The sequence below is a fragment of the Gossypium arboreum genome, chromosome 6, assembly GCF_025698485.1.
Source record: "Gossypium arboreum isolate Shixiya-1 chromosome 6, ASM2569848v2, whole genome shotgun sequence".
Taxonomy (NCBI): Eukaryota; Viridiplantae; Streptophyta; class Magnoliopsida; order Malvales; family Malvaceae; genus Gossypium; species Gossypium arboreum.
In genome coordinates this window covers 6,973,961-6,995,578 of record NC_069075.1, presented here as the reverse complement: position 1 = coordinate 6,995,578, position 21,618 = coordinate 6,973,961, and the positions used below count along the sequence as shown (strand labels likewise).

The following is a 21,618-nucleotide window of genomic DNA, read 5'->3' as shown; positions in this document are numbered from 1 at the left end:
ACGACACCGAAAGCAGCTTGGGAAACTTTGGCGAAATTATTTTTGAAAAAGAATGAGCACACCTTCAATTCTTGAAAAATGAGCTTGCAGGTATCTCATAAGGAAACTTAACCATTTCTCAGTATTTCACTAAAGTGAAATCTAATTTTTGTGAGATATCTCAATTTGTACTGGAGGAGAATGTAAGTGAAGTAATGATGAAGAGAATTTTCATCCATGGCTTAGTACCTAAGTATAATAGGTTTATGGTTGTTATAAGGGGATAGCCTACTCATCCATCCTTAGTGAAATTGGAAAATCTGTTGGCTAATCAGGAGGCATTAGCCAAAGAGATGAGTGGAGTAATAACCATAAAAGACGAAGATGAGGCACTATACATATGTAAGAAGAAGGGCACATCTCGAAGGCAAGGAGTGGGGAAGGAAAGGTGGACACAAGAAGGCAAGATTCACTAAAAGAGAGAAATAACACTTTAGGGGGAGCTCGACATGGAAGAGAAGACTAACCCCAACAACATGGTTTCAATTATGGCAAGAAGGGCCACTTTACTCGAGAGTGCAGATTCCCCAAGAGTCAGACTTTTCAAGGAAATATGGCCACTATAAAAGAGGAGAAGAAAGAGTCATGTTAGAGGCATCCATCAATGAGGAAGAATAAGATGCAGAAGCTGAATTTTTTGTTGGATTGGATCAAGAACAGTTGAAGGAAGATATAGAGGAATTAGCTCTTGTAGCAAACACAGATTCAAAGATACACTATATGAAAGATTGGATCGTCGATTCTGGGTGCTTCAATCATATGACCAGTGATAAGAAGAAGCTATAAGACATGGCTGAGTATAAAGGAATGAGAGTGGTGTTGACAACCAACAATTTAAAGTTGTCTATTTCTTATATTGGGAAGACAACACTTCCAAGTTTTAGCTCTCGTTAGCTCTAACTCGAGAAGGTTTATCTAGTCCCTGGCTTAAAGAAGAATTTGTTGGCAGTACCTCAACTGATAGAAACAAGAAATTATGTGCTCTTTGGGCCTAAAGATGTGACTGTATTTTGAAAAGTGAAGGTGATTGGCACTCCTATTATGAAAAGAAGAAGAACAGATTCAGGTTATGTGTTATTTTCAGAGTCAGTATATATGGACAATACTCAGAAGAATGTGACAACTAATTTTCGGCATGAGCATCTTAATCATGTAAGTTACAACAAGTTGAAAAAAATGATGAATAATGACATATTAAGAGGACTCTATCAAGTATACATTCGAATAGATATAGTCTGTGCCGGATGTCAATTTGGCAAGGCTCACCAATTGTCATTCAAGGAGTCAGAGCATCAGTCCAAAATACCACTAAAACTTATACACTCATATGTCTTTGGCCTAGCAAAACAATCGTCACTTGGAGGTATAAAGTATATGGTGACATTTATCGACAACTTCTCAAATGAAAGAAGAGTAAAAGACTTTTATGAAGTTCAATGAGTTTAAGAAGAAGATAGAGAATGAATTCAATAAGAAAATTTAGTGCCTATGCACTGGCAATGGGAGAGAATATCTATCTATTAAGTTCACTATCTATCTTAAGAAACACAAGATCAAACAAAAATTAACTTGCCCCAATACTCCATAATAAAATAGAGTGGTAGAGCGCAAGAATCGTCACCTTCCTGAAACTTGTCGAAGCATGCTTCATTCCAAGAATGTACTAGAAAGATTCTAGGCCAAATGTATGAGAACGAAAACCTATATGATTAATAGGTTACCATAGCTAATCTGGGATTCGTCTCACCGTATGAAATACTATGGAAGATCAAGCCAACTATCTGCCATCTCAAGGTATTTGGCTATGTATGCTATGTTTTCGTGCCAAATCACGTAATGAAAAAATTTGATAATAAGGTAATTTGGTGTATCTTCGTTGGCTATGATGGTGCACGGAAAGGTTGGAAATATTGTGAGCTAACCATTAACAAGTGCCACACTTCAAGAAATGCGGTGTTTGATGGAGCTTCTTCATGGTGGTCACCTCAGAAGATCAAGCTTTCGGAATCTCATGGCTTAGATGAGGTTCTAGAAGAAAATAAAGAAGAAGGTAAAGAGAAAGCATTAGATCCAAGTGAAGAAAGAGAAAGCTCACCTTCTAAGGAAAAGAGTTCATAGAAGACTGGCATACATCAACCTATATCTGAGCAGCTTCGTTTAAGACAAACGGAAGTCAAGAAGCCTACAAAAAAATTACAAAGATCAACAAAGCCAAGGCAACCTAACCCAAGGTATGCCAACACTACCCTTATAGATGAGTCTATACCTATTGAGCCATATACTTATGAAGAAACTGCACAAAGTCTTGAGTGGCAAAAAGCTATGGAAGAAGAGATTAAGGTACAAAAAGAAAATCAAACATGAAACTTAGTACCAAAGCTAAAATATGTGAAGCCAATATCCTGCAAATGGGTTTACAAGGTGAAGACTTGACCAGATGGCTCAATTGAAAGGTATAAGGCTCGATTTTTTTCTCGGGTTTTCTTTCAACAATATAGGTTAAATTATGAAGAAACATTTAGCCGATGGCAAAGACCATAACTATCAAGTCTTACTAGAATTGTCCGCTAGAAAGTCTTGGAAGTTGTGGCAGATGGATGTCAAGAATGCTTTCTTACTTGGAGAACTTGACAAGGACATTTACATGGGATAACCAAGAGGTTTCGAGAACAAGATTCATTCCGAGTATGTTTACAAACTGAAGAAAGCACTCTACAGCTTGAAGCAAGCTCCAAGAGTATGGTACAGGAAGATCAGTGAGTTCTTAATACAAAGTGGTTTTACAATTGCTTCTTCATATTCGAGTTTATTTGTGAAAGCAAATCAAGGAAAACTAGTCATAGTGCTAGTATATGTGGATGACTTAATCATCACGGGAGATTATTGTGAGGAAATCTAGCAAACAAAGGAAAATATTTCTATTAGATTCCATATGAAAGAACTAGGAAAACTAAAACACTTTTTTGGACTTGAAGTAGAGTGCACAAAGGAAGGATTATTTTTAGGCTAACAGAAATATGCAAAGGATCTTCTACAGAGGTATGGGATGCTTGACTGCAAGCCTATCTCCATTCCACTGATCCCAATATAAAACTACAAGTAGATGAAGGAAAACATTTAAAAGATGTAATCATATATCGACAACTGGTCAGAAGTCTTATCTATATTACTCTAAGCTGACCAAACATAACTTATGCAATTGGAAGGGCTAGTCGATATATGAGGGCTAGTCGATACATGAGTAATCGTAAGAAGCATCATCTCGATGCAGTACGACACATCCTAAGGTTTGTTAAAGGAACCATTAATTTTGGTATTTTATACAAGAAAACTAAAAAATGTCTGGTGGTTGGATATTGTGACGTTGACTATGCTGGAGACTATGATATGTGTAACGTATAGGTTTGTGCAAGTGTACATAGTCATTATCAATTAATAAGTAAGTAAAAGAGTTATTGTCTCCATAGGGACTATATATGTCAATCAAATAATTGCAAAATTAAATATTTACAAATTGGTAAGAAAACACAATAATTTGGGGTGATTGATTTAAAATTAAATGAATTAACTAGATACAAATTAACCTAAATAAATATGAGATGATAATGCAGTGAGATGGTTTAGTAGTAATTTTACAGGTTCAACAAAGAATAACATGAATAAGCTAGAATAATTACAACATTTGACTTAATTCATTTTCATCTTGTTTAATAATGTTTGGAAAATATTCCATGGCAACTCGATCATTCATTAACTAGGAATCTTATATAAGTTCAACCAAATCTTATACTTAGAAAAAAATGCATAAACCAATTTCATGATTTAAATAAGGGTTTCTTAGAATTTATGTGAAGTAACAGGGATGGATTAGGTTTGAAACAATTTAATCACATAAACCTAAAGTTATGCAAGCTAATAAGTTCTCTTAGTCTATTACGAACCTTTAATTTAATTACATTAGGATATAAATTAAGCATGCACCTTCCAATTATTGTGTCCATTAATCGTCATCTGATTAGGATCAATCAACTAATTCTAATGCATTCAACCATATTTTAATACATGAAATACATACATGATTTTAATTAGAAGAATGAACAACTTGAGGCTCAAACATCATAAACATGAATCAAACAGATTCCATCAAATTAATGTAATCATTCCAACTAAAACAAGATTAAGCTATCATTGTCAATGGAAAAACATCAAAACAATTTGCAAAAATATTAAACAACTAAGAACAAAAATAAAGATTAAGTAAGAAAAACTCTTTGATGGCTTCGGCGGTTCTTGGCTTTGGCGGTTCTTCGACGACCAATCATGGTGGCTTCCTCCAATTTTTGTGTTTGCTCCTTCGCAAAATGCTCCTCAAGGTGGCCGGCCAAGAGTGGTTTTCCTAAAGGGAAATGCTAGCTAAAGAATATGGCAAATGGGAGTGATATGTATGGAAGTGAGAAAGAAAATGAAGGTAGAAATGAGAGAGGAATGAATGATGAGGGATGCTTGAGAAGTGAAATGAATGTGATATTTATAGTAGAGGGAGAGCTTGGAAGTTTGATAAAAATAGCATAAACATCCCTTGAATTCCTCTCATGCATGGCCGGCCATGAATTGTGGAGAGTGGGTTGATTTTTTCATGATTTCTTTTGTAACACCCCCTACCCGTATCCGTCGCCGGAATAGAGTACGAGGCATTATCGAGAAGCACGAAACACTTACAGATAATTTAAATACATTTTCATAACAATTTGTTTCGATTTCATACTATTTCATATTTAAGCTTTATTCACCAAAGTATTTGAAATATCATCTTTATGCAAATAGCACACATGAGGTACATAATTCCATAATTATGAATGAACACATTTATCAAACATATTCCATGTTTTTATATATATATCATAGTTTTATATTTCTATGTATCAATTACCATCATTTCCTCGTATTTCAGACAAATACGTATAACAGTTCATAAATATGCAATTCATTAACTCTTCCTACCAACCACAATTTAAATTACCAAATCACTTATTGAGCCCAATTTCAATGTTCACTAAAATCTATCATATAAATTTGGATGTACATATTCATCAATAAATTCCATTCTCATATTTTCATATACATTTACTTTCCACATTTATGAATTCAAATAGCATATACAAGACATACCAATGTATTTCAAGTATGTTTTCATGATATTTCATTTCGAACTCAGATTATTTCATACTAGAAGTTTTCTCATTAACTCATTTAGAATACCAATTCATACGGATAATACACTCAAGGCGTAGAAATATATAATCACAAATGAACTCATTCATCAACCAAGTTTTATGCTCATGTCTCATCAACTCGTATTTCCTTATGTCACATAATTCCATGTAATACTTACCAAACTTCTTCAAATTAGTGAACATCTTACGGAATTGAGTACTTGCTTTTCTCGATGCCATAGTTCAACTATGGTCTTACACATCTTCACATAATGATGCCATAGCCCACTATGGTCTTACACATATTCATATATCGATGCCATAGCCCACTATGGTCTTACACTAATCACATATCTCATCGATGCCATATCTCGATATGGTCTTATACTGAGCATATATCACACCGATGCCATATCCCGATATGGTCTTATATGGAAATCACTTGTCGGTTGTAGTCGGCTACCACTATTCATCGATCGTAGCCGAGCTACCATTTTCATCGATCAGCAAAATGAGCTACCACTTTTCACTGATCAGGTAGCAGAAGCTACCACTTTTCACTTGTTATTTGTCATTGATCAGATAAGTGTAGCCGAAGCTATCACTTATCACTTGTTGCCATGGTCCAACCATGGTATTTTCCTTAAATTCATCTTGTCACTGAACTGAAATGCTCAATTTGATCATTTATTCAATTTTCATGCTTTTACATTATTCACGATTTTATCATCAATACATATGAAATAACACATCATGAAATTCATAAAATTAACAAATGATCACTAAAATTTAGCCATATAAACTCAGAAGTTTGATTTTTGTATTATAACGATAATCATAATTTCATAATAAATATTCGAAATAAATCATTATATTATTTTTAATTCAACACTTATCGATTATAATCGGGCATGTGATCAATTTATACACGAGTCATTTATATATATATGTATATTTTTCCTCCTCCTCCTCTCCATCCACATCCTTAGTATAAATAACACACTTGTGAGTAACCTTATCCATAGTTTTCACTAATTACTTATGTGAATATTCAAGCTATCCACCCGTGTCATAGTCACTAAATTATTTATATCTAAAGCTACAGAACTCCAAATTGAGGTCACTAATTTTCCCTAAAACTAGACTCACATATCTTCTTACCATAAAAATTTCATAATTTTTGGTTGGACCAATTAATACAGTTTATTCATTGAAGTCTCCCCTGTTTTGCTGTCTGATAGTTCCGAACCTTCTTCACTAAAAATTAATTATCTCCTAGTACAAGACTCAAATGATGTTTCTGTTTGTTTCTCTTGAAAATAGACTCATTCAGGATTCTAAAAATATAAATTTAAGCCCATAATTATTTTTATCCAATTTTTGATGATTTTACAAAGTCAGAACAGGGGAACCCAAAATCATTCTGACCTTGTCTCACAAAATTCATCATATCTTATGATTTACAATTCCATTACTTACAAAATTTCTTCTATAAGAAACTAGACTCAATAAGCTTTAATTTTATATTTTATTCATCCTCTAATTCCATTTATACAATTTTTGGTGATTTTTCAAAGTTAGACTACTGCTGCTGTCCAAAACAGTTTTAGTGCAAAATGTTGATTTCCATTATGCCCCAAATTTCACAATTCATACAATTCAGTCCTTGCTCAATTAACCCCTCAATTAAGATAATTTTCTCAATTAATACTTTTCCTAGACATTATAAGTTATTTCATAAATGTTGAAATTCATAATTTCCACATAAAACTCTAACTTCAAACTCTTTTACAATTAGGTCCCAAACATTCACTTTCTATTCAATTCTTTCAAAAAAAAAATCAGCATATAAACAATTTGAAGCTCTAATTCCATTCCAAATCATCATATACTTCCAGCACATATTCATAGCAACTTTCAATTTCTTTCATAGAATCAAAAACTAATGAATTCAACAGGTGGACCTAGTTGTAAAAGTCATAAAAACACAAAAATTTCAAGAAATAATCAAGAATTGAACTTACTTGAAGTAAAAAATATGAAAAACCAGCTTAAGGGAACTCTTCCATGGCGTTTTTTCTGATGATAATGCAGAAAAATAAAGAGAAATCTAGATAATTCCACTTTAGTCCTAGCTTTATTAAGTAAATTTTGCAATTTTCCAATTTTTCCCTTAATTCTCCTTATTTTCTTGCTGATTTAATGCTCTTGCCGTCCAGCCCAAATAGACCTTGGGTCTATTTTCCTTTTAAACCCTCTTTCTTTTATCATTTAAGCTATTTAATCATTTCCCACAATTTTGCATTTCATACAATTTAGTCCTTTTTGTTCAATTAACTATCAGAACTTTAAAATTTCTTGACGAAACTTTAATACTAACTTATTAACACTCATAAATATTTATAAAAATATTTATGGCTCGATTTAAAATTTTTGAGGTCTCGATACCTCGTTTTCGATTCTAATTATTTTAGTATTTATTTTTAGTACACTATTCACTACTTCAAAATTTTTCCTAACTTCACATTTAACTTATACTCACTAAATTAATAATATTTCCTACTCATTTGTTGGATTTAGTGATCTCGAATCACTGTTCCGACACCACTGAAAATTAGGTTGTTACATCTTTGTTTGATTCTTGCTTGATTTGTGGCATGGGTTGGACAACAATCAAAGAGACTTTTGGGCTAATTTGTAATTTTTTCACACATATAGGGATATTCCCCCAACTGTTCCAAAGCTGGCTTGGGCTTCTCTTTCCTGCATTTGCCAAATTTGGATTTTTTTTCCCCTTATTGGACAGTTTGGCAACCCAATTTACAAGCAGATTAATTTTTTTCAGTAACAATCTTCAGGTTGGGTCAAGGCAATATTTTTGACCTAATTCTTCCTTTAGTCGTCCATATGAAGTAGACTATAGCTAATTTACATGTGAATTTGTTGACTCCTACGTGAATTAATTCAGTGGTCCAACTGCAGCAAATTGAGTAAATATTAACATGTAGCATAAAATAATAAAATGATGTAAAATTAACACTAAATTATATAAAATTACAAACTTTACTAAAATTATGTCTAATGTCTAAATATGAACTAAAATGACTCAATTATCTATCCACATGCTCGGAATTCGCATAGATTATAAGTAAAAAGGTGTTAAATAAACCTATATAATTTAAACATTACAATATGCGACGAATGACAATTGGGTACATCTTTAGCCTTGGATCAGGAGCAATATCATGGTGTAGCAAGAGACAACCAACATTGTCATTATCAAGCACCGAAGCAGAATATCGATCGGCGGCATCAGCGATGCAATAGGGTACTTGGCTGAAACAATTTATGGAAGATCTTCATCAGTTAACAAAGTAACAAGTACGGCTTCTTTGTGATAATTTATCAGCCATACATCTAGAAGAGAATCTAATCTTTCATTCAAGGACAAAATATATAGAAGTACACTATCATTATATTCGTGAAAAGGTCATTGAAGGGGAGATCAAGATGGTGCCAAAAAAGATAATGAGCAAGTTGCAGACATATTCACGAAGAGTTTGAGTAGACCAAAGTTTGAGAAGTTCAGAGAAGCATTCGGTATAATCTATAAATCATCTGTGGAAGTTTGCATTGAGGGAGAGTTTTGAAAGCCACTACAATTTCTAGATAAAAGCCAAACTAACCTTTAAGAGATAGTTTCTTTGGAATATTATAGAATATAAAATAAAGAATAGGATATTATCTAGAAGACTAGATATTATACATGAACATTCTAGTTATTAGATATTTGTAAAATTAATAGTAAGGATGTTGACAAGTGTCAACAATCCAATGGCGACTAAACTCTATAAATAGGGGTAGGAGCTTTCATTTTTGTAAGTGTGTGCAATAGAGAAGTGTGCGTCATATTGTAATTGTATTATGTATTAATAAAAGTGTTCTATTCTCTTGTAATTGTAAGTCTCGCTTAAGCCTTAACCACTTAGTGCACTTAGGTTAGCTTCTATATATGGTAAGCTCTGCCATCTAAATAATATATAGTCGGCCCTGTCACTTGAGTATTATAGTGCACTAAGAAGTTAGAAAATAAAAGGTTAACCGACTTTAAAGAGTTGGTGTAACATTACTTGTACGTCCTAGGTCCTTTGTAGTGGGTGTATTGGTCTCATCGAGTTCTCACCATGTTTAAAGGTTGAAATGCTTGCTTGCAATCGAATATTTCTTTAGTTCATCGAGTAGAGCATAGCATTGGTGAATCATGCAAGCATCCATCTTTTGCCTCTTTTTGCTCGGACCGCCGGTGGCCATCCCTTTTCTGTAGGCAACAACATTATTTAAATCACTTGGACGATTACATTTACACTTAATGCACCCATATGAACTGCATTTTTCGGCACCTCCACGGGTCAACGACAGACTGGAATTGATGTTGTAGATTGATCGCTAAGTCCCCCACTTCCACTTTTACTGATCATGCCATTCCTTAAGTTGTTTCTTGCCAACTTTTTCACACGGTTCTATTTTAGTTTAAGAAGCCTGATTTTTAATGCATACATGGTCAGTTTCGACTTTGGTTTAGGTGTTAGAATAATAAATTAAGATATGATATAAAACTTAAGAAATCATAAATCATGATTTGTCATGTCAAATCATCAAGATCAAAACAAGAATAAAACTAGATGCGGAAGCGTACCTGAATCCATGAATTCCTTAAAGTTTTTTTCCAGATATTGGGGATTTGATCTTCCAAATTAGCACACAATAAATTTATAGAATATTTGCTCTCTCTTTCCTAAGGATGGGATATTAGAAAAGTTATCTTGTGTGTTATTTAGGGACCATAAGCCTAATATATATATAACTTTGACACATTAGCCCTAATTCCTAATTAGCCCATCATTAATTAGAAATTAGTTACTAGAGTATCTACACATATTTGACCAATACTTTATTTAATAATTAAAGCCAATAAACCTTAACCAAATTAGACCACTTTTAATTTGGGCTAACCTATCATGATAGTAAATAATAACATGTAATTACCCTTACTATATATGTGGTGTCCATATTTTCCAACATTAGGAACCCTTGTGACAGCCCTAATTTGACCCTAGTTGGAAAGTGATTTCAGGACCACAAAACCGAGTCACAAAAATAATTAAATGTTATATTATATGTCTATTATATGTGAAATTGCATGTGTGAAAATTGCATGCTTTGATTTTGTCATTTGGATATGGACTTGTTAAAAAGGACTTGTGTGATAAAACTTAAAAATGTGATAGGTAGAATTTAGAGGGCCGATTAATGCATGGTATATTACAAGGAGGACTTGCATAATTAAATGGACCACTATTAAATTAGTGGACGGCAATGATGATAGATGATAAGTAATATATGTATTTTGTATTAGTAAAATAATAACTTAATGGATATTATATGCATTCCATATTAGTATTATAATATTTAATGATTTTATAAGAGGATGTATATAAATTAATAAAAGTAAATAGGTGATGAAAACAAAGTTTTCATCCATTCTTTCTTTCATTTGCCGAAATCTAAAGAACAAGGTAAAACAAAAGGTTCTTTGATATTCTGCCTTGGTGAATCTAATTGGAGGTATGTTTGATCTTATTTCTTGATAATTTATGTGAAATTGAGTTAATTGTTAAGCTCCTTTCATAGCCTATGACTCAATTTTTTTTATTGGTTTGAAGTGATGCATTCGGCTATGGGTTGTTTGAGTGTCTTTGAAGGTATTTGATGTTTTTGGTATTAAATGTGATGATAGATGAGTTGAGCTTGATGAATAAGGATTGTTGTGGTTAGATAGATAGATGTTGATCGGCTATTAGAGTATAATGCAAGAATTGTACATGGTAGTTTAAAATAAGGCTTGAATGGGAGATATAATTGCCGAATGATCAAATAGTTAATGAATTGAATAAGTGTTTAAAATGTTATTCGGGTATTGGTGTTAAGTTGTAAAAATTCTTGTTAATTGTTGGAAGTATGTGTTTATTTGTTAAATTAGCTTATTCCATGGTCGAATGTAATATTTGGTCAAGGAATGGTTTAATTGAATAAATAAAAGATGAGAGCATTCGGTCATGGTGTTATGTGCTAGCATGATATGTATGTGTGGTTTAGGTGAAAAATGTTTAAATGCTAATTTTGTTTGAATAATTACCGAATGACATTTTGGTGAATGAAATGAGTGATTGTTTGCAAAGTGAGATTATTGAAAGTTTGAATTAGATGATTCATAGTAATCGGCTAATGTGTTTATGTGGATATAGATGCTGAATGTGGACTTAAGAAATTAAGTGGAAAATTTGTTGTTTATTTAGGTGATAGAAAGTATGAAATGGTCTTATGTGATACGTGTATATAAGTAGATGGAAATGAAGTGTCGTATATTTTTTGTGTATGGGATTAATTGCACTTTGATTATAATGTGCATGATTATTACTATGTTTAATATGTGTGAAAGCCGAATATACTCATGATACAATGCTTGATTAGTTGATTAACAATAAGTTAAATTTGTTTAATTCAAGCTCAAGAGCATAAGGAGCCAATTTTGGATAAAGGGAAAGCGAAACTAGTCGATTAGTCAATTCATAGTTATTCGATAAAATCCAAGGTAAGTTTTAAGTGTTTAAACATAAGTATTAGTGAATGTGTTATGCTTTATCTTAATAATTAAATGTCTTGTATTATATATGCGCATTGCCGAATGCTACATGCACATGGGATGAAAGATGTGTAGTTGATATGTGTACATTATCAAATGGTAAGCATGATATAAAAAAAAAAATGCTATGTCATTTGTACTTATGTGGCCGAATGGCTAAAATAATACATGGAGGTAAGTTTGTGATATGTTTTTATGATCAAATGGTAAGTGTGAAATGAATGTGAGTGAGATGATTATGTTATATGAAACTTGTTGATTTGATTATCGTACGGTACTATTCGGGCCTTCGAGCCTAGCAGGCTATAATGTCGGTGAGATAATATCGGGCTTCGGGCTTAACAGGCTATAATGCCGGTGAGATAATATCGGGCTTCGGGCCTAGCAGGTTATAATGCCGGTGAGATAATATCGGGCTTCGGGCCTAGCGCATTTAAATGCCGGTGAATGAGTTCGACTTAAAGTCTAGCAAGCTTCGTCTTGGTGATGAATTCGGTTTAAAACCTAGCGTGCTTAATGTCGGTGATTTGATAAAAGTCTAAGACTATGATACTTCGTGTTAGAACGACAATTGAATACATTCAATATATTAAGTTGGCCAGGTACGTATCATGTACTTATATATGAGTTTGATTTGACTTGAATCATAAGTGTATAATGTGATGCATATGTGAATAAGTGTTATGACTATATCTATGATCATGATACATTCGGCCAAAGTGTGAAATTATGTGAAAATATTTGATTTACTTATGTTATATGAATTCAGATTCAAGTGAAGTTAATATGCTAAATATGCGTTAAATGTTTGTATATATTCGACCAAATGGCAATATACCTAAGGAATGTCACTTAAGAATTTGATTAATCGATTTATAATTGAATTTAATTATTTGCATTGCTTAAAACTTACTAAGCTTATGGAAGCTTACTCCGTTTGTTATATTTCTTTGTTTTATAGATCGTTGACTCCAGCCACTTGCTCGGGGATCGTCAGCAACTCGTCACACTATCTATCGTTTTGGTACTATTATGTTTTGGATCTAGTATGGCATGTATAGAATAGACTATAGATGAATGATATTTTGGAGTTGTATATGAGCCATGCGAATATGACATCTTTTGAATGTTTGTATAAAGTTTATGAATGCATATAAAAGTTAATATTCTTATATCTATGTGATTGTACAAATGTAGTATTTTGGGTTAGTAGCACTTCATAACCCATTCCGGCGATGGATACGGGTTATAAGGGTGTTACAACCCTGATATTCAATGCAGTCATTAGTTATTGATCTCGGGGATTTCCCTTCAAAGTTTTCCTTCTTTCCCCAAAACTTCCGCTCACTCCATCTGCCATTGTAATAACATTAGTTAAAAGATAATATATATATATATAACATCATATTATTAAACCCTAAATTGAATTTATTAGAATTCGAAAATGGGGTTCCTAACTCTAGTGAAAGTATAATAAGGGAAATGCTATGATCATCATAACTTTCTTGCAAATGGGGGTGTTTCCAGTTCTTCAATTAAGCTAAATGACTGCTTATTTATGATGCAAGGCTCTTCCATCTTTCGCCGCCTTTCCACCGGACCCTCGACGGCCACACTTCTTATGGTGGTTTCCGTTTCGGCAACCTGATGAAGACTTTTGTTTTGGTTTTACAAGAGAAGACATTTTCATAACCTTAAATTTTCAGAGAGTGATTATGGAACAATAAGTTGGAGATATTGTAACTGGCGGCAATTTATATTAATCTCTTACTTTGACTTTCAAGGGTAATTTTTTAATTTTTCATTTTTCTTTTAAGTTTTGAATTACAATAAAGGTTCTAAGTCATATATATCTTTATCTTAATCAATTTAAAGCTTTAAAAGTTTATTTTTTATATTTTTCATTTTAATAATTAGAATATTTGTGAATGTTAATATTTTTATAAGTTTAGATTTAGATAATATTTAAATTCGAGTATTATAATTATTATATTTAGGGGTAATAATTAATATTTGGATATTTGAATTTATAATTCATTTTATTTTTAAAATATTATATTTTAATAAATATTTTATTTAATTATAATTTGTAATAGTCAAATAGTTTAGTTTTTTCTTTTCTGGTTTAGATTTAAGAAAAGCAAATCAAAGTTTATTATACATACAGATTAATTGCTATTATCTATAAACAATATATAAAGGTAATTACAATGAAATATCTTGAGTTTTTTTAACATTTTAAGTTAATTTTTAAATTTTATTTCCCAACTTTCTATTTTTTCAATTATATAACAATCATAAAATTTTTGTGATTAAATTTTACTATTAATTTTCGTATTTTACTAATATTGTAGATTTAGTCATTTTACTTTAATTTGGTCTTTTTAATTTTTGTACTTGTTAAATTTTAAAATTTTAGTCATCATCAAAACTATTAAATTCATTCAATTACTATATATGTAATGTCACGTCACTTGTTATTTTCACATATTATTAACTAAAAAAAGTTAATGGATTAACTGTGATAATTTGCATCAAAACTAAAATTTCAAAATTTAAAAAATAAGGACTTAAAATGATCAAATTAGAGAATATGAACTAAATATATAATTTTACACATAGTACATGACTAGTAATTAAATTTAACTAAACAAATTTAATCGCTAATGTTTAGGTTAAGACTAAAATTGACTAATTCTAAAAGTATAAGGACTAAAATTTATCAAATTACAATGTAAGGACTAAATCTACAACTTTCACAAAAATACAAGGACTAATTGTATTATTTATCAATTTTAATTTTCATCCCTATATTATACTCAAAATTTAATCTCTATACTTATTTTTTTTTATATAACAAGCACTTTATTTTCTATACTTATTTTTTATATAACAAGCACTTTATTTTTATATAATTTATTACCTAAAGTCTTTTTATGTCTATTAGTTAAATATTCGCTTTATGTAAAGACAATATTGAATGTAAATATTAAGATTCGTTAACTCAATTTAATTTGATTCAAATTTTTTATTTAATTCTATTCGATTTGATTCGACTCGATAAAGTATTTACATAATAGGGATATAACCTATAACCTACTCTTGTTGATGTTGTAGTAATTGAGATACATTTCCTTTTACCAATCGAATTTAAATATAAAAGTCAACATTTTGTAATAATAAGTAATCGAACAACCCAAAATTGTGGAATAATGATGACGATGAAGATCATCGTGGTAATAATAATTGGTAGAAAGGGACATTTTGGTAAATTCAGATAGAATATTCCAAAATCATAATCATCATCGGACCGCTTCCCAACGCCATCACCTCCCAACTATTCTCTCATTCTCTCATTCATCTTTCCTCCACCTTCCGCAATGTCCGCAACCGCCGCTCGCCTCCGCCGCGTCGCCGCCGTTGCTACAGCGGCAGTAGCTGTTACTGCCTGCGGTGGCTCTGTTCTCTTACCTCCGTCTGTTTCTTCCAATGACCGTGGCGTTGGCCCCGTCGTAGAGTCCACGAGGCGGACGATCAGTGATCCAAACGCCATTGTTCCTTCCAGAAGTGTCCAAGAATCGACTCTGATCGGTGCCAGCTCGACTAGTCCACTCGACATCCTGGTCGTAGGAGGCGGTGCCACCGGCTGCGGCGTTGCTCTGGACGCTGCCACTAGAGGCCTCCGTGTCGGCCTTGTTGAGCGAGAGGATTTCTCTTCCGGAACGTCTTCTCGGTCTACGAAGCTAATTCATGGAGGTAAGCATATATGGTTAATTTGTCTGTTTGATATATATTTTCACTGTTTTAATGGAAACGTAAGTTAACAATTAAATTTAAAAAGAGTGAAAGAACTTCAAGTTGATTTGCGTGATTATATATGCATTTTCTTGGCTACTTGTTTGATTGCTGATTTTAACATTAGAAGGGGCTAAATCCAAAAAATGAGTGCATTGATTCGAAATTTTAGAAAGAGAAAAGGCTAAAATTTTAGGAACTCGCTCCATGAGAAGAAGATATTAAGGTCTTTGCTGCTTTGGGATCTAGCAATATAGCTCTTGACTTTTTAATTTTTATTTTTTACTTAGATAGCAAAGAGTTAAACACATAAGGACATCAAATAATCCTTATAAAATTTTATATCCAATATTTTGGTATCATATATTATTTCCGAAAAGTATTGCATCATTGTATTAATTTGTTAATACACGGGTTTTCTTTGGAATTTTGAAGTGGTTTCTGCAGCTTGTCTTTTGATTAAGGTTAAAAGTTTCAAGTCTGGAAAATCTTTGTTGTGAATCATATAAAGTGTGTGACGGATAGCAATTGATGCTACAATTTTAGTTGCCGCCTTTTGGCCGAACAAAACTAAATTGTATTCCTTAAAATAGGTATATGAAGCTAATTCCAATTCTTCTTCATATGCTTGTTTCAGCTTTTAAGCTAATGCATTTGTTAAATTCGGTTAGGGGTCCGATACTTGGAGAAAGCTGTCTTTAACCTTGACTACGGGCAATTGAAGCTGGTTTTCCATGCACTTGAGGAGCGTAAACAGGTTATTGAGAATGCGCCTCATCTCTGCCATGCCTTGCCATGCATGACACCTTGTTTTAACTGGTTTGAGGTAGTATACTACTGGATGGGCTTGAAAATGTACGATTTGGTCGCAGGACGCCATATATTACATTTGTCCAGATATTATTCAGTGCAAGAATCTATTGAGCTCTTCCCTACTCTTGCAAGAAAGGGTAAAGATAAAAGCTTGAGGGGCACAGTTGTGTACTATGATGGGCAGATGAATGACTCTCGCCTAAATGTTGGATTAGCTTGCAGTGCTGCACTTGCTGGAGCAGCAGTGCTTAACCATGCAGAAGTTGTATCATTTCTTAAAGATGAAGGTACCGAGCGGATAATTGGTGCAAGAATTCGTGACAAGCTGTCAGGTACAGTGTGCATCTCCTTTGAACAATAAAATATTCATACAAATCATTAACCGATTTGAGCATATGACAATTTACATGTCTGTCTTGATTAGTCTGTTTTCTAGGTCTTCATCAAATACCTCAAGTTTGCAATGAAAGAAAAAAAAGTCCAAAGGGCTATAAAATTTAATAATTACTTGTTAATAATCCTGTAAGCAGTTGATTTCTAAATGCAGAAAGCCATAACACTTACTGTTGTTCTCAGACTTGACCCTGTCTTTCAGTGATAGCAACAGATTCACACGCATTTTAGTTTTATTTTTTGACATTCACAGGTACCTTATGTCTTGAACCTAACAATTAATTTCTGTCCAAGCAGCTGATTGTGATATTGTAGTTGACTTGCTCTAATTAGTTATGACTCGAATACATGATTTAGCTTTCCCTTATGGGATATTGAATTTTGAAATATACCAAAATTAAGATAGAAAATTGTATAGTTTGAGTGTTTAGGTTATCCTAATTTCTTAGAATTAACAACAGGGATGCTACAGAGGAGAAATGCTTGAGAATGAAAGTTTTCATCGAACTTGAAAGCTTTCCATCCAAATTATATGGAGTGCTTAATTTCTTGTTTGTAACTGAACGTTAATAATATTAAAATCTTAAAAATGCAAGATGCTGCTGTTCTATGGTTGGAATTAGTAAGCATTTTTCTTCCAGTTTACACCATTTGTTATTTGACTTTTACATTCCAAAATAATTGATTTCCTAGTCAATTTATCTTTTCATTTTGGCTAATCTCATGTACTGTAAGGTTAAAGAAGTGTTAAGTAATTCTTGATATTTTTATTAAGATGATGAGAAGAATAAAACATTTTGTTCATATGTAGGGAAAACGATTTTGCATGGATATGCGCCAAAACATGTTTGCAACAAGACTTGCACATTAAAAATTTCTTTCTTCAGCATATCGCTGCATACCAATATTGGTGTAATTAGGTAGCTTAAGTGGTGATCTGTTTGATCTTTTTGTTCATTACTATATAAACAGGCCAAGAATTTGAAACCTATGCAAAAGTTGTTGTGAATGCGGCTGGACCATTTTGTGACTCTGTAAGGAAAATGGCTAACAAGGATGCACAGGCCATGATTTGTCCTAGCAGTGGTGTACATGTTGTTCTCCCTGATTATTATTCACCTGAAGGAATGGGTTTGATTGTCCCTAAAACTAAGGATGGACGTGTCGTCTTCATGCTTCCATGGTTGGGGAGAACTGTAGCTGGCACTACAGATTCTAATACTTCCATCACTGCACTTCCAGAACCACATGAGGATGAAATACAATTTATACTTGATGCTATATGTGATTATCTTAACGTCAAGGTATAATCTGGATTTGTCAATCTTTGATATGTTACTTTGTCCTTCAAGTTTATTTCTAATTCTGTCTCATTTTTGGGTATATGTTTAGTCTAGTTTTCAACTAAAATTATGACTTAAAACTCTTAGGTACGACGCACAGATGTTCTTTCTGCTTGGAGTGGTATTCGTCCATTGGCAATGGATCCTACTGCAAAGAACACTGAGAGCATCTCTCGAGATCATGTTGTTTGTGAGGATTATCCTGGTTTGGTCACAATAACTGGTGGAAAGTGGACTACTTATCGAAGGTAATATTTACTTTGGTTTTGGTAAATTTTCCTTTTATATTGGTGGTTTACAGTGGATCTGACAATATTAGACACAACACGAAGACAAGATGGATAAATACCCAAAACGCGACACGACGAAAGAAAAACATCACGGACAAGACAAGATACATGAATCTATCAATATTTATATAGTACAAATTATTAATGTATCAAATTTTATATAAATATAAAATACCTTAAATACAATTATGAATGGTAAAATACTCGAGAATGATGCAGATACACAAATAGTTAGGTCTAGTTTACAGTAGTTCGTCAAGGCCGAATTTATTTTTATTGATAACTAATGTTGGAGAATTTGGAGGGTAAACTGTTGAACTACAAATTAATTGATGGGCATACTCTGTATTCCCTTGATATTCGAGCACGGCATCTTGTTCGTTTGATCTCCTTTCTTTCCTTGTTTTCTTTTCGGTACGAACTTTCAAACTTACTAGAATTATTTTCAGCATGGCAGAAGATGCGGTTAATGCAGCTATCAAGTCCGGTAAGCTAAGCCCTAGGAATGAATGTATAACAGGCAACCTACGGCTGGTCGGAGGAGATGGATGGGAAAGCTCATCTTTTACTGTTCTTGCTCAGCAGTACGTACGCATGAAGAAGACACATGGTGGGAAAGTTGTTCCAGGAGTAATGGACACAGCTAGCGCAAAGCATTTGTCTCATGCCTATGGGACCTTAGCGGAACGAGTAGCCACCATAGCTCAGGTTGGTTTGCTATGCTCTCACAAGTCATAAGTGTTAATTATTTGGCTCAGTAGTTGATCTGTGATCATCTTCTCAAATCCCAGAGTTTGAATCCATCCTCCCCAAAATAATATCGATCTAACATAGAGTGGTTTGGGAACAATCAAATATGGCGAAGTTTATCTTCTTTGTATTCGATTTAACAATTTCAAATCTGCCTTTGAATTTCTAGAATGAAACGCTGGGTAAGAGGCTTGCCCATGGTTACCCATATCTGGAGGCCGAGGTTGCATACTGTGCTCGAAACGAGTACTGTGAATCTGCTATTGATTTCATCGCCAGGAGATCTCGCCTTGCTTTCCTTGACACCGATGCAGCAGGCCATGCATTGCCACGAATTATCGAAATACTTGCTAAGGAGCACAATTGGGACCGGTCGAGGCAGAAGCAAGAAATGCAGAAGGCTAGAGAATTTTTGGAAACTTTCAAGTCTTCAAAGAATGCACAGTTCCATGACGGGAAACACCAGTAGTGGCTAGTGAGTATGATTTCCTATCCTGTTAACGCGCGCAAATACTTCTAAAAGTTTCTTATACCAAATTAACTATATGTTGCAGTTAACTTTGCTTTTAGGGTTTTCGACATCGATGAAACAGAATTTTGAACCTCAAAATGTTGGGTTTCCAATGTTCAGACGGGTATGTATATCATCTTCATTCTACTGCACAAGCGGAATGTCATAGCATGAACATACTTCGAAGGCACTCGGTTTTATTGAGCTTGCTTTACATTTAAGAAGTAATAACGCAACTTTTTCCTTAATTAATACAAGTGTTTATTCTATGACGTGATTTGTTTATTATATATTTATTAGTTTTTTTTAATATTAATCTCATTATAAATTTTTATAATATCTGTTTTTTTTTAAATAATGCCTAGAATTACTCATATTATTTTCTCAACTCTTAAATAATAGGATAATGTGTTTCATGATAATACTTAATAAAATTAAAATATAATAAAATTACTATCATAAGAAGTTTCACCTTAATTGTTTTGATTTTCCATTTTATACATCGCATAGGAATGATTTGTTCAGTGGCAGATTTATTTTTCTTAAAAGGGTTTATACTTATAAGTATTATAGTAACTATAATTATGAATAATATTTTCTAATAATTACAATAAAATTTTAATATGATCAAATTAATAATTGAAATATATAAATTTTGTAATAAATTTATTAAACGGCCAGATGAGTGTACGAATTTTTAATTTTTAAAATTTCGATTGTCACATTTCAATCTTTTAAGTGCTATTTTCCATTATTAATTAATAATAAAACATATTATTTTATTTAAATTTAATTATAATATGTATTATCAAATCTATTTGAATGGGATTAATTCAAGTTTAATTTAGGGTTTATTAATAAATTATCTTTCCAACTATATATCAATTTTCATATCGACTTTTAAAGTTTTTTATTTATAATAAATGGTATGTAAATCATTGGTTTTGTTTCAATTTATAAAAGAAGAAAACAATATGATCCAATAAAATGTGTGACATACGGCATGTTTGCACATTGCATAAATTCTTATATATTTTGTTTATTTGATTCTTATTTTTAAAAATTAAATTTAATAAATAATCTTTCAAAAGGCGAAATTGCTTTTCTTTAAACAATTATTGAAACTTTAATTTTTAACTATGTTAATCTGATATTATTTTTATATGCATCAAAAATAATTTAAAAAATAATAAAATGTTTAAAATTTTAAAAATTAAAAGAATTATAAGAAAATTTACAAAATTTTAAAAAAAGCATGAAGTATATATGGATTATCATGCAAGTTATTTTGTTGGAAACTTTAAGGTTTTAGTTAATATTTTATTAAGAAACAATAATTCTACTTTTTATGAAAGGTTGATGGCTCTAAATTTGACCCTTTCTAAAAAATTAAGAGTCAAATTTAGCTAAAAGAAAGAATAAAGGCCAAATAAATAAAAATGTAAATGTTAAGAGTTAAATTTGGCATTATACTTATTTTATAAAGATAAAATTTATACTTGTTATATTCCTCCACCAAGCAAACACGCGTCAACACTAGAACCATCGTTGACCTATATTAACTTCCTCTAAAAGAGCATCCCGACAGACCTCTCATTCACAATACCCTTGAATGTGACCACCCGCTCTACCTCAAAAGAGTCCTCCACCCGAGCTTAAGTGTGGATATTATCCTAATGTGGACACACTTCCAAGGAAATAAGGAACCTATTTAAGGTAAGCTACCTTGTATTGATAGAATCTTATGATACGTGCATATGATTATCCA

At 32.4% G+C, this 21,618-nt stretch overlaps 1 protein-coding gene across 3 annotated transcripts; it reads left to right on the top strand.

Moving 5' to 3' along the window:
* The first annotated feature begins 15,147 nt into the window (after window positions 1-15,147).
* LOC108484023 (glycerol-3-phosphate dehydrogenase SDP6, mitochondrial-like) lies at window positions 15,148-20,187 on the top strand. 3 transcript variants are annotated; one of them, XM_017787631.2, is made up of 7 exons: window positions 15,148-15,711; window positions 16,422-16,895; window positions 17,929-18,260; window positions 18,387-18,547; window positions 19,039-19,297; window positions 19,509-19,818; window positions 19,910-20,187. In XM_017787631.2, the coding sequence occupies exons 1-6, from the start codon at window positions 15,336-15,338 to the stop codon at window positions 19,806-19,808; spliced, it is 1,902 nt and encodes a 633-aa protein (XP_017643120.1). In that variant the 5' UTR covers window positions 15,148-15,335; the 3' UTR covers window positions 19,809-19,818; window positions 19,910-20,187. The 3 variants fall into 3 exon arrangements, with proteins under 3 accessions (XP_017643120.1, XP_017643119.1, XP_017643118.1); XM_017787630.2 differs by having other exon boundaries at window positions 15,150-15,711; window positions 19,509-19,814; XM_017787629.2 differs by having other exon boundaries at window positions 15,153-15,711; window positions 19,509-19,814; window positions 19,894-20,187.
* The last annotated feature ends 1,431 nt before the right edge of the window (window positions 20,188-21,618 follow it).

What these genes read in the sequence shown, in the direction of transcription:
- LOC108484023 (XM_017787631.2), top strand. Translation starts at nt 15,336, where the DNA reads ATGTCCGCAACCGCCGCTCGCCTCCGCCGCGTCGCCGCCGTTGCTACA. An exon ending in AATTCGTGACAAGCTGTCAG is followed by an intron (nt 16,896 to 17,928) that starts GTACAGTGTGCA and finishes CTATATAAACAG; the next exon opens with GCCAAGAATTTGAAACCTAT. An exon ending in AAGTGGACTACTTATCGAAG is followed by an intron (nt 18,548 to 19,038) that starts GTAATATTTACT and finishes AATTATTTTCAG; the next exon opens with CATGGCAGAAGATGCGGTTA.